Here is a 12,090-nt window from a genome sequence, read left to right on the forward strand (position 1 = left end):
AACATTGCACCATGATGAAAGTGCTATATCCATTGCAAATGCTAATTTTACCAGACCGAGCAGTTCCGTCTCGGAATTTATTTTGAGCATGCGTGGCACTTTGTGCGTCGGAATTGGCCACACACGGTCGGAATTGACGCGATCGGATTTTGTTGTCAGAAAATTTATAGCCTGCTCTCAAACTTTGTGTGTCAGAAAATCCGATGGAAAAAGTCCGATGGAGCCCACACACGATTGGAATTTCCAACAACAAGCGCCGATCGCACATTTTCCGTTGGAAAATCCGACCGTGTGTACAGGGCATTAGTGGCATGCACTACCCTTATACTGTAACAATATCACGTACGGGACATGAAAAGCTGTAGCTAGCTGCCATCTTGTGTGGAAGTAGCCATGATAGTTTGGCTAACCATGTAACATGACAGAGAAATCTGAACTCCCTCCTCCCTCCTTCCTTGTCTTAGGAATTCAAAGCTTTTTAAGTTCAGCAGAAAAGGTTATCTCAACAGAGAAAACAGAACCAGGTTAGGTCAGTAGAAAACATTTGTTGTAAGGGCAGTGTTCAGGCCTATCATAAAACTGTCACCCTCCCCATTCAGAGACCTAACAGGCCCCGGTTGTAAATTGTCTGAATACACCTCCAACTTATAAGTATGAAATTTCAGCATGTGTCCTAACTTCTGACTTAGTAATAGCACAGCCATAATCTGGACATATTTAGTTTCCTCAGATAATATGGAACGTTTCAAGTCCAGACATCCCTATGTCAGGTCATATGGGAAACCCCTGGGACCACTTATTCCTCCAAAGCAGGCTATACATTATAGAGATGGCATGTTTAGACTTGTTTTGAAGGAAATCTCAAGTTGAATAATAATATGGATATTTGGAGTCTGTAAACACTATAGATGCAGATATATGAATATGTATTACAAAATCTACCTGGGACGTGGTCATGAGTGTAGACACCTCCCAGCAACCAACCCCTAAACAAGATGACCAGACAATTGGTTACTGGTCACTGTCAACACCCCCTTTGATTTGACAGAAAAGAGGAGATGCCAAGACAATGGGCAGTTCTCCTTTTACCATCCAAGAAGAAACATCTGCCAAGTTGAGAACCGTTTACCTAGCACATCGATTGAACTCTGATCAACCCTCGGACATTAATTGCAAGTATTCTTTCTTCCCAATTCTACCTTAGTGCTTTGTGGCTGTATATTGTCTTTATCTTTGAAACATCTTTTTTCTGTAAATATTTTATTTGCGCCAACCTTGACCTTTTCATAATAAACCCTTATGTTGAAAAGTGTTAACCTTGTCTCTAAAGCTCTTAATGCAAGCTATAAAACGAACCTGCCTCTTGAAGGGCGCTACTGTTGTAGAGTAAGACTCTGAGCAGACCTGTCTGTGTTGGCAGTGTGTGTGGCAGACGCTTATTCTAAAATTATAATTGGTATTGCTAAAATTACGAGTCTCCCCCGGCTCGGTCTTTTAAACGGGGGTGGTGGCAGTTAAAGGGTTAATTGTGTAATTAGCCCAGTGACAATCACTCTCAGGTTGCTCGCACCTAGATTGTGGTCCCGCTGGAAAATCTATGTGCTGGGCGCAGCTGAGAGTGGCATTGTTACGTAAGTGACAGCGCGGTGTGAGGTTGGCCGGTCCTTCGTTGCAAGTTAGCGAGGAGGGCGGGGATCTGACACCCGCGTTCGTCACATATTGGCTGGCAGCGTAACGGGATAGTTTCGCATTAAGAGCATTTAGTGCATTGTTAGGAATTAGCTCTGCACTGAAGGATTGTAACCTTTGTGGAAACAGTCCTTAGAGACAAGCTGGTGCATATTTTTTGATTTTGATTTTTTCAAGAGAGACATACAGCAACAACTCTTTCCTACACCTTCTTCCTATCTCTTCTTTCTGTTCTATGTTTTCTGCTTGCAAAATGTCTGGGTTATCAGCATATAAAAAGATGAGCAAGAATGAACTGACTGCTGAGTGCGCAGAAAGAGGAATTGACGTTGGTGGCAAAAATCGTGAAGGCTTGATACATGCCTTACAGGAGTTTGATATCCGTGCAGACCAGAACCTGGGGGAAACTGGACCAGAAAGGGTTTCCGCTACTCCAGAGCCCAGTGTTTCAGAGGCGGCCTCACCAAATGGGCAAGCAGAGACTGACACTGGAATACCACGGATTGTTACCTCCAAGCCACCACAAGAGCAGGCCAGCATCAGATTGCCTGAAACCATCATAGACTCTCTTCAAATGCAAGAAACTCTACAAAACCTCAGGAAGACGGATCCTGTGGTGTACCTGCAGTTTCTTGAGCGCCAGGCTGCGGCCGAGAGAGAGGCTGCGGAACGCAGGGCTGAGCGAGAGGAACGCCAGGCTGAGGGGGAGGCTGATCGTCGGCACGAACTGGAGATGGCTAGGCTCCAGCAGCAGCGACAGGTTTAGAACCTCAGATCCTTAGAGCACAGGGATGCCTCTCTGCCAGTGAGCCCGGCAGCCAAGTTTCCAGTTATGGAAAAGGACAGTGACATTGACGTGTATCTACTGTCGTTTGAAAAAACTTGCCGTCAGTACCATCTGCCCCCAGCACAATGGGCCTGGTACCTGACGCCAGGGCTACGAGGCAAGGCCCTGGATGCTTATGTCGAACTGTCAGAAGAGCAGTGCGACGATTATGAGGCCCTAAAGGCTGCAATCATCCAAAAGTTTCAGCTAACCCCGGAAGTGTACCGGAAGCGTTTTAGGTCCTTGCAAAAGGGGCCTGGGGACTCATACATGGATGTGGTAGGTCGCTTACGTACCACATTCCGGCAGTGGACTAAAGGCTTGAAAGCCGATTCTTTTGAATCCCTGGAAGATCTTATGATTGAAGATCAACTTTTGCACATCTGTCCTACAGACGTCAGACAGTTTGTGCTGGAGCGAAAGCCAACCTCTGCCAAAGCAGCAGCAGAACTGGCAGATACCTATATCCACTCTCGGGTATCTGACCATCGCAAGGCTCCTCCGAATGGCTGGAAAGGAGGGAAATCGCACACGGCAACCCCTCCTCTGCCTACCAACCAAGTTCCTCAGCAGCCGGAACCTGCAGCTTCTGGAGCCAAGGCCTTCCTAACTGACAAACGCAAATGCTACAACTGTGGGGAAGCCGGACATCTCAGGACGCAGTGCCCTGAGCAGAAGAAGATGACATCACCTGGCCATCTGGCCAGCAACCCTTCTTCCATGCTGTTCGTCCGCAGAAAAACTCGGGTAACCACCGCCAACTTGCAGCCAGTCACCGTGGGCCACCGGATCGTTACTGGGTTCCGGGACACAGGAGCTGAAGTCACTTTGGTCAGACCAGAGGTGATAGAAAGAAGGGACATCATCCCTGGAAAGTTTTTTACCCTCACCGGAGTCGGGGGGACCCGCTCACGAGTACCCCGTGCCTATGTTTTCATTGATTGGGGTGCCGGAAGTGGGATGAGAGAAGTGGGAGTCTCGGAGGAGATCCCCACTGCGGTGTTGTTGGGTGCTGATTTAGGTACCCTTGTTTCTTACTATGCCCCTGCTAAAAGCACCCAGGATGCTCCCACGGAACTCTCTGGACCTACCAAGGTACTGTTTACAGATGTTGGGGTAATATCTGGGCAACCTGTGGATGGACAGAGGGAGGGGGAGGGTGGAGTGGAGGTTCAGGGGTCTTCTTCACCTACAGAAGGAGAGGAGGCCCCCTTGCATGTGCCAATATCAAATGCTTGTGTAGCTGATGTTAAGAATGTAATTACTGAATGTAATGATGTTATGTCGTTGTTGGAGGTCACCCACAATGCTGGGAGGGTGGAGAAGATAGAGTCTCTGGCGGCAGAGCCCAGGAGTGGCCCAGGTGGCCCCATTCCTGACTCTGACCCAGAGTATTCTGCCTTGACTACACCCCAGCAATTGTCCTTGTGTGTCACAGGACGGCTGGTTGGTACTTGTAGTCCCACGCCTCAGCCAGCACTGCTGAGAGACAAAGGCTTTGCAGTGTTCAGCAGGCCAGCTGTTAGCTCCCCTGCTGAGAAAAATAAACAAAAGCATGATAGGGACAGTGGGCAGAGAGGCTGTACTGGTCTACAGGCAGGAGGCCTGGAGACTGAAAGGGTTAAACAGTTGCTCACTGTGTCCAGTCAGCCTAAGGGGAAGGTGTCACCTGATATGGTCTGTGAAGGTCCAGGTGGAATCAGGAAGGCCAGGGTTGGAGTGAAACACAATGGTTTGTGGCCTAACTTGATGTTCACACAATGTCCCAGCACAGCGCCTGTCATTGGCAGAGACCGTATACCTGAACGGAAAGAGTTAGGTGCCCTGGTAGAAGTGATAGCTGACACTCAGGGAGTGGGCTTAGGCCTTCAGTCCCACTCACCTTTCCTTCCACTCCAGGCACCCATGATGCTGGCAGTGCTTACAGCATGCCGTGTTTGGGTCATGGAAAACCCTGGGAGGGCACCCCATGGCTTCCACAAGGTGGGCGACCGGGTGTATCCTCCCATCACCCTTGCAGCCCACCTTGCCTTGCAGGAGGCGCAGACAGGCGGGGCAAAGGAGACTGAGGAAATTATGCAGTTAGGGGTCGTTCAGGGAGCTCGGACAGTCTGGGCGCCACTGGTAGTCTTGGTCCCCAAAAAGGACCAGACGACCAGGTTCTGTGTGGACTACCGGAAGCTGAATGCCATCACTACTGCAGATGCCCACCCCATGCCCCGGATTGATGAGTTGTTAGATAGGCTGGCGGCTGCCCGTTATATAACAATCATGGATCTGAGCAGGGGGTACTGGCAAATTCCTCTGACCCCTGAGGCTCGGGAAAAGTTGGCCTTCATCACCCCATTCGGATTGTTCGAGTTTACCGTCATGCCGTTTGGGATGAAGAATGCCCCAGCTACCTTCCAGAGAGTCTTGAATGACTTACTGGAGGGGCTGGAAACCTTTGCCGTAGCCTACCTGGGAAGAACACCTGGTGCACCTGTCACAGGTCCTGGACCAACTAACAGCTGCCAATCTGACTGTAAAAGCCAGTAAGTGTCAGATTGGCATGACTGATGTGCAGTACTTGGGACACCAGGTAGGAGGAGGTACGCTGAAACCCGAGACAGGGAAGGTTGAGGCCATCCTGGCCTGGCCTACCCCCCAAACCAAAAAGCAGGTTATGTCTTTCTTGGGGACCGCTGGCTACTATAGGAAATGTGTATGCAACTATAGTAGCCTGGCCAAACCTCTGACTGACCTAACCAAAAAGAAACTGCCCAAGGTGGTGTCTTGGACACCAGAATGTGAGCAGGCATTTCAGGCCTTGAAGGAGGCACTGGCCAGGGCCCCTGTGCTGCAGGCTCCAGACTTCACCCGCCGTTTCCTTGTGCAGACGGATGCCTCTGCCTATGGATTGGGTGCAGTCCTGAGCCAGGTGGACTAGGCCGGAGAGGAGCATCCCATCCTCTACCTGAGCAGGAAGCTGCTTTCCAGGGAAGTAGCATATGCCACGATCGAAAAGGAGTGTCTTGCGATTGTGTGGGCTCTCCAGAAGTTACAAACGTACCTTTATGGACGGCACTTCACTGTGATCATGGATCACAATCCCTTGAGCTGGCTAAATCTTGTTGCTGGGGAGAATGGCAAACTACTTCGGTGGAGCCTAATTCTTCAGCAATACGATTTCACCATCCAGCATAAGAAAGGCAGCGCCCATGGCAATGCTGATGGGCTGTCACGACAAGCCGAGCCCGCAGGAGTCGGTTGCGTCAGAAGGGAAATTGTAGTTCCCTCCCATGCAACCACCTAAGGGGGGAGGTGTAACGATATCACGTACGGGACATGAAAAGCTGTAGCTAGCTGCCATCTTGTGTGGAAGTAGCCATGACAGTTTGGCTAACCATGTAACATGACAGAGAAATCTGAACTCCCTCCTCCCTCCTTCCTTGTCTTAGGAATTCAAATCTTTTTAAGTTCAACAGAAAAGGTTATCTCAACAGAGAAAACAGAACCAGGTTAGGTCAGTAGAAAACATTTGTTGTAAGGGCAGTGTTCAGGCCTGTCGTAAAACTGTCACCCTCCCCATTCAGAGACCTAACAGGCCCCGGTTGTAAATTGTCTGAATACACCTCCAACTTATAAGTATGAAATTTCAGCATGTGTCCTAACTTCTGACTTAGTAATAGCACAGCCATAATCTGGACATATTTAGTTTCCTCAGATAATATGGAACGTTTCAAGTCCAGACACCCCTATGTCAGGTCATATGGGAAACCCCTGGGACCACTTATTCCTCCAAAGCAGGCTATACATTATAGAGATGGCATGTTTAGACTTGTTTTGAAGGAAATCTCAAGTTGAATAATAATATGGATATTTGGAGTCTGTAAACACTATAGATGCAGATATATGAATATGTATTACAAAATCTACCTGGGACGTGGTCATGAGTGTAGACACCTCCCAGCAACCAACCCCTAAACAAGATGACCAGACGATTGGTTACTGGTCACTGTCAACACCCCCTTTGATTTGACAGAAAAGAGGAGATGCCAAGACAATGGGCAGTTCTCCTTTTACCATCCAAGAAGAAACATCTGCCAAGTTGAGATCCGATTACCTAGCTCATCGATTGAACTCTGACCAACCCTCGGACATTAATTGGAAATATTCTTTCTTCCCAATTCTACCTTAGTGCTTTGTGGCTGTATATTGTCTTTATCTTTGAAACATCTTTTTTCTGTAAATATTTTATTTGCGCCAACCTTGACCTTTTCATAATAAACCCTTATGTTGAAAAGTGTTAACCTTGTCTCTAAAGCTCTTAATGCAAGCTATAAAATGAACCTGCCTCTTGAAGGGCGCTACTGTTGTAGAGTAAGACTCTGAGCAGACCTGTCTGTGGTGGCAGTGTGTGTGGCAGACGCTTATTCTAAAATTATAATTGGTATTGCTAAAATTACGAGTCTCCCCCGGCTCGGTCTTTTAAACGGGGGTGGTGGCAGTTAAAGGGTTAATTGTGTAATTAGCCCAGTGACAATCACTCTCAGGTTGCTCGCACCTAGATTGTGGTCCCGCAAGCTGGAAAAACTTTGTGCTGGGTGCAGCTGTGAGTGGCATTGTTACGTAGGTGACAGCGTGGTGTGAGGTTGGCCGGTCCTTCGTTGCAAGTTAGCGAGGAGGGCGGGGATCTGACACCCGCGTTCGTCACATATACAATAACTGAGAACAGAGGTTACCAATAAACAAATGCTAACACATGTAAAGAAAAGGAAAAAGAAAAGGAAGGGGAAAGGTGGAGTGCAGAATTGTAATCAGACTAAAGACATATGTGCCTCCGATGGGTCAAAACAGCAGTGTGGAATAACCCACTCCGGATATAAGGTCACCTCTGTTTGGACCCATTGAGTGCTTTCCGGGGAGACCAATGTTTGTAGAATTTTGTTAAGCAGCCAAGTTTATATGCCATAATTGTTTTTAGAGTATACGTTTCAGATATATTTTTTGTTTAACCACTTGCTTATTAGGCACTTAAACCCCCTCCTATCCAGACCAATTTTCAGCTTTCAGCGCTGACGCACTTTGAATGACAATTGCGCGGTCATACAACACTGTACCCAAACAAAATTTTTATAATTTTTTCACCATAAATAGAGCTTTCTTTTGGTGGTATTTGATCACCTCTGCAGTTTTTACTTTTTGCTAAAAAAATGTAAAAATCTGAATTAAAAAAAAAAAAAAAAATTTAATATTTTGTTATAAAAAATTTAAAACAGGTAATTTTTCTCCTTCATTGATGTACGCTGATGAGGCGGCAGTGATGGGCACTGATAGGCGGCAGTGATGGGCACTGATGGGTGGCAGTGATGGGCACTGATCGGTGGCAATAATGGGCACTTATCAGTTACACTGATAGGCAGCACTGCTAGGTGGCACTGATTGGCACTACTGGTGGGCATTGTTAGGTGACACTTGTGGGCATTGATAGGTGGCACTTGTGGGCACTGTTAGGTGGCACTGTGGGCACTGTTAGGTGGCACACTGATGAGGCAGATGTGCATCTTCCACTTCGGGACCGATGTCCCTCACATCTGAGCTGGTGATCGGCTTTTTTTTCTACTCACGCTGTCAGCATGAGTAGAAAAAAAAATGATTACTGATCTTTTGTTTACATCGTGTGATCAGCTGTCATTGGCTGACAGCTGATCACATGGTAAGGGGCCTGGACCAGCCCCTTACTTGGATCGGTGATCACCCGAGTCTTAGTGACTCGGTGATCACAGCGCGTGCACCCTATAGGGTGCGCGCAGGACGTGTGCACAGGGGAGTCCATCATATGACGGCCTCCCGGGAATTCAGGTCCGCAACGTGGCCGTCATTCGGCCATAGCGCGGATGTCAAGTGGTTAAATAAGTTTTGTCACTTCTTCAAGATTTGGGATGGCATTTGACTTCCATCTACGCATAAGGACCAAGCGTGTGGCAAAAAGTACATGCATGATTATATATCTTAAGTCTAGTGGGAGCTTATCCATGTCAATTCTTAATATAGCCTGTTGTAGGGTGAGCTTAGAGATAATACCTGTCAACTTTGCTATCAATCGATAGACGGAGGTCCAGTAGCTACGTATATTCAGACAAAACCACAGCATATGCATTAGCTTTCACACCTGCCCACAGGGCTGCTGATAAGCCAGTACAACTGGCCCTGTTGTACTGGGCCCAGCCACCAGGGGGGCCAAGCAATCTGAACAGATTGCAGAAGAAAAAAAAAGTATTGCTGCAACTCTCCCCTCCTCCGCTCCTCCCTCAGCAGCTGTTCGCCTGCTCTCAATGAGCACTTACGGGCTAAACATCTCAGAGGCAGAGAGACGGAGCGCTGACTGTGAGATACTGTAGTTTGAGTGGGCGGGAGGGGGTGTGGCCGGCTTCAAGGATGATCTCTCCCAGGTTCTTCTGTTGTGCACACTTGAGCTGCATTATGGTGGCATTGGATCTGGATTCTCGGGGGACTGCAGGTTAGCCCAGTCACATTAACTGCAATGTAAAGTCTAATGTCTGCTTTTTCATGCAGCACAGCTGTCCTGACTGTGAGAAATTGGGTTTTAAACTGCACTGCCCAATTTCTCACAGAAGTGCTACATGAAAAAGGAGATGTCAGCAAACCCCACTAGGGCTTAGCTGACATAAATGGCATCTTCTTTTCCATGTAGAATGGTTTGACTGAGAAATTGGACAGTGCAGTTTTGAATGCAGTACAGTATCATCTGCATCCTACACACAGTCATCTTAGACTCTAACCACACCCCTTTAAGCTATGCCCAATTATTAAGCATAATTTAAACCACGTCCATTTTCCAGCTCCATGTGGCGCATATTTTTAAATTAGCCACGCCCACAATTTAGCCTTTATGTATACCCTAGCCTCTTTGTATACCCTAGACTCTCTGTATAGGGGCGGGACCAGGGGTGGGGCTGAAGGAAGGACCAGGGGTGGTGCTGAAGGGGGCCCCGTCAGGTAGGCTGTAGGGGCCCCATGATTTCTATCAGTGGCCCTGCCTGCCCACACCTTCTCCACCATAGGTTAGAATTAGAGGAGTGATGTTTAGCTAGGATGTAAGGCATGTAGTACCATCTGAGTAGAATTTGTTATACCATCTCCCAATAAGTTGTACATTTGGAAGTAGTTAGATGATTAAGATGGCTTTCTGCCATTGTTGGTCAGTGATAGGAGAATCCAACTCTAAGGACCATTTTAGCAGTGGATTTGACTTAACAAATGTAAGTTTAGCATGCAGCATATTGTAAAGGCAGGAGATACCTTTTCGTTTGGAGGCAGAGAAGAAACCAAAATTGCCACACCTTCTGTGGTAAAACCAGATCAGGTATGGGATGTCGCTGTACGTATGATGTTATCCAGGCATATGATAGAAATTCTCCCTCTGGTAGGTTGTATTTTAGGGCTAGGCTGTTAAATGGTATGGGACTGTTCGGTCCAACCACATTAGACACATTGGTGATTCAATTGGCTTCCCAGTGCTTAAGGGAAAGATCGGGGAGAAGGAATTTAAGGTCCGCCATGGGTAGTGGGATGGTAACCGGTTGTTCAATGGAGATGCCACAGTTTAAGTAATATTTCCATGCTGTTAGTGTCGCTGAAATAGTGGGATGATCTGAGCCAATTTGTAGACTCTGTGGGTTAGTGTTTGCTAAGAGAAGAGATCGTAGACTCCCCAAGCTGATTGATTCCTGTTCCAATTTACACCAGGGTCTGGTGTTACTGTCTTGGAGCCAGAACCTCATCTGGTCTAGTAAGGATGCCATATAATAGTCTTTTAGGTCTGGAACCCCCATTCCTCCAACCCTCCTATGTTTTCTGAGTGTATCGTGCGCACATCTAGCTTTACCACTGGTCCAGAAAAAGGTACATAGTAATTTTTAGAAAAGGAAAGAGGTACTTGTATAGGAAATACTCGAAAGACATATAACATTTTTGTGAGGATTGACATTTTAAAGGTGGTCACTTTGCCGACCCTTGAAAGGTAGTATTTGCTCAACCTAGTTAGATATTTTTGTGTGTTATTTAATAAAGGAATGTAGTTAGCCTTGTAGAAGCTGGAAGTCACAGGGGTCAGTGTGATACCTAAGTATGATACAGATTCAGTAGCCCATGGATATGAGAAGCATGCAGTTAGAGTGGCTCTAGTTGTCCTGTCTACAGATATCCCTAAAATGCTAGAATTAAGTTTGTTCACTTTATAGTAGGAGACCATATTAAACTCCTCCAGAACTTTATGTACTGCAGGAAGCAACTAAGCCGGGTTCGCCAAAGAAAGGATAATATAATCTGCAAAAAGTGTGAAGACACGTGGAACTCCCTTAATGTTCATTACTTTAACATCAACATAGGATCTTAGCTTTTCCTCCAAAGGTCCCATAATTGAGGCAAATACAATTGGAGATAGGTGACATGCCTGCCGTGTCCCGTTTGTAATAGTAAAACAGGCCTTCAGAATAAATATAAGCCGAGGAGGTTGTGTAGAGTGCAGAGATAGACAAGCATATCTTGCCCTGTATACCAAGTTTCCGCAGCACCTGAGAGAGGTAGCCCCAATGGACCCTGTCGAAGGCCTTTTCTGCATCCAATGTGAGGAGCAGAGAAGGCCTTCAAGATTTCTCTGCATAGTGCAGCAGGTTGATAATACACTAATAATTGATAATAATGGAGATACAGGATGAATATCAATGTGACAGATGTGAGCAGGTTACCCCTCTGGAAACTCACATTAGAGATCTAGAGGAGTAAATTGCAACAGGCAAGGGAATTGACAACCTTAAAGGAAGGCTTTCAAACAATGGACTATAGTGTTTGTTCGCCAATGACAGAGGTCTGCTAAACAAAATAGGTGATTTGGAAGCTTTGGTGCATGATGAGAACTATGGTTTAATTGGTACTGCTTAATCTTGGCACAATTCTTTACATGATTGGGCTTATAATAATCCTGTTTTTGCTCTTGTTTGAAGAATGAAAATGAAAATGAAAATGAAAATGAAAAGATGAAAGAGTTTTTCTCTTTGTGAGAAGTGATCTAAAAGTGAGAGGACATTGTTGAGGGAGAGTGTGATGGAGTGTGATGTTATTATAGGTGGAGCTGCAAATGGGATTATTGGAGTGAGTTACATACACCCCCCCCCCCCCGTGCCAATGAGGAGGTATGTAATTAACTCCTTGAATATATAGAAAAGGCTATAAGGGCTGGGACAGCAGTAATGGGAGACTATAACCATCCTGAAATTGACTGGAGTAATGACACTGCTTTAAAAGACAGTAAAAGGCATATATTTATAAATCTATTACAAAACAATATTTTGGTCCTATAGACAGAAGCCCCGGCTATAAATGATGCTCTGTTGAACCTGGTAATCTCAAACAATGTGGATATTATTACTAATGTTCACATAGAAGAACATCTATATAGCAATGACCATAACATAAATCAATATAATGTAGGCTGTAAACAAACACATCCTGGAAAGTTAATTTTAAAAGAGCAAAATTTCCAAACTTGAGGACTGCTATCTAAGATTTAG

At 46.2% G+C, this 12,090-nt stretch overlaps 1 protein-coding gene across 1 annotated transcript; it reads left to right on the forward strand.

Annotated features, from left to right (window-relative positions):
* Nucleotides 1–2,506: 2,506 nt before the first annotated feature.
* Nucleotides 2,507–11,580, forward strand: LOC141126680 (uncharacterized). Its single transcript, XM_073612646.1, has 2 exons — nt 2,507–3,961; nt 11,524–11,580. The coding sequence occupies exons 1-2, from the start codon at nt 2,522–2,524 to the stop codon at nt 11,578–11,580; spliced, it is 1,497 nt and encodes a 498-aa protein (XP_073468747.1). The 5' UTR covers nt 2,507–2,521.
* The last annotated feature ends 510 nt before the right edge of the window (nt 11,581–12,090 follow it).

The sequence above is a fragment of the Aquarana catesbeiana genome, linkage group LG02, assembly GCF_042186555.1.
Source record: "Aquarana catesbeiana isolate 2022-GZ linkage group LG02, ASM4218655v1, whole genome shotgun sequence".
Taxonomy (NCBI): Eukaryota; Metazoa; Chordata; class Amphibia; order Anura; family Ranidae; genus Aquarana; species Aquarana catesbeiana.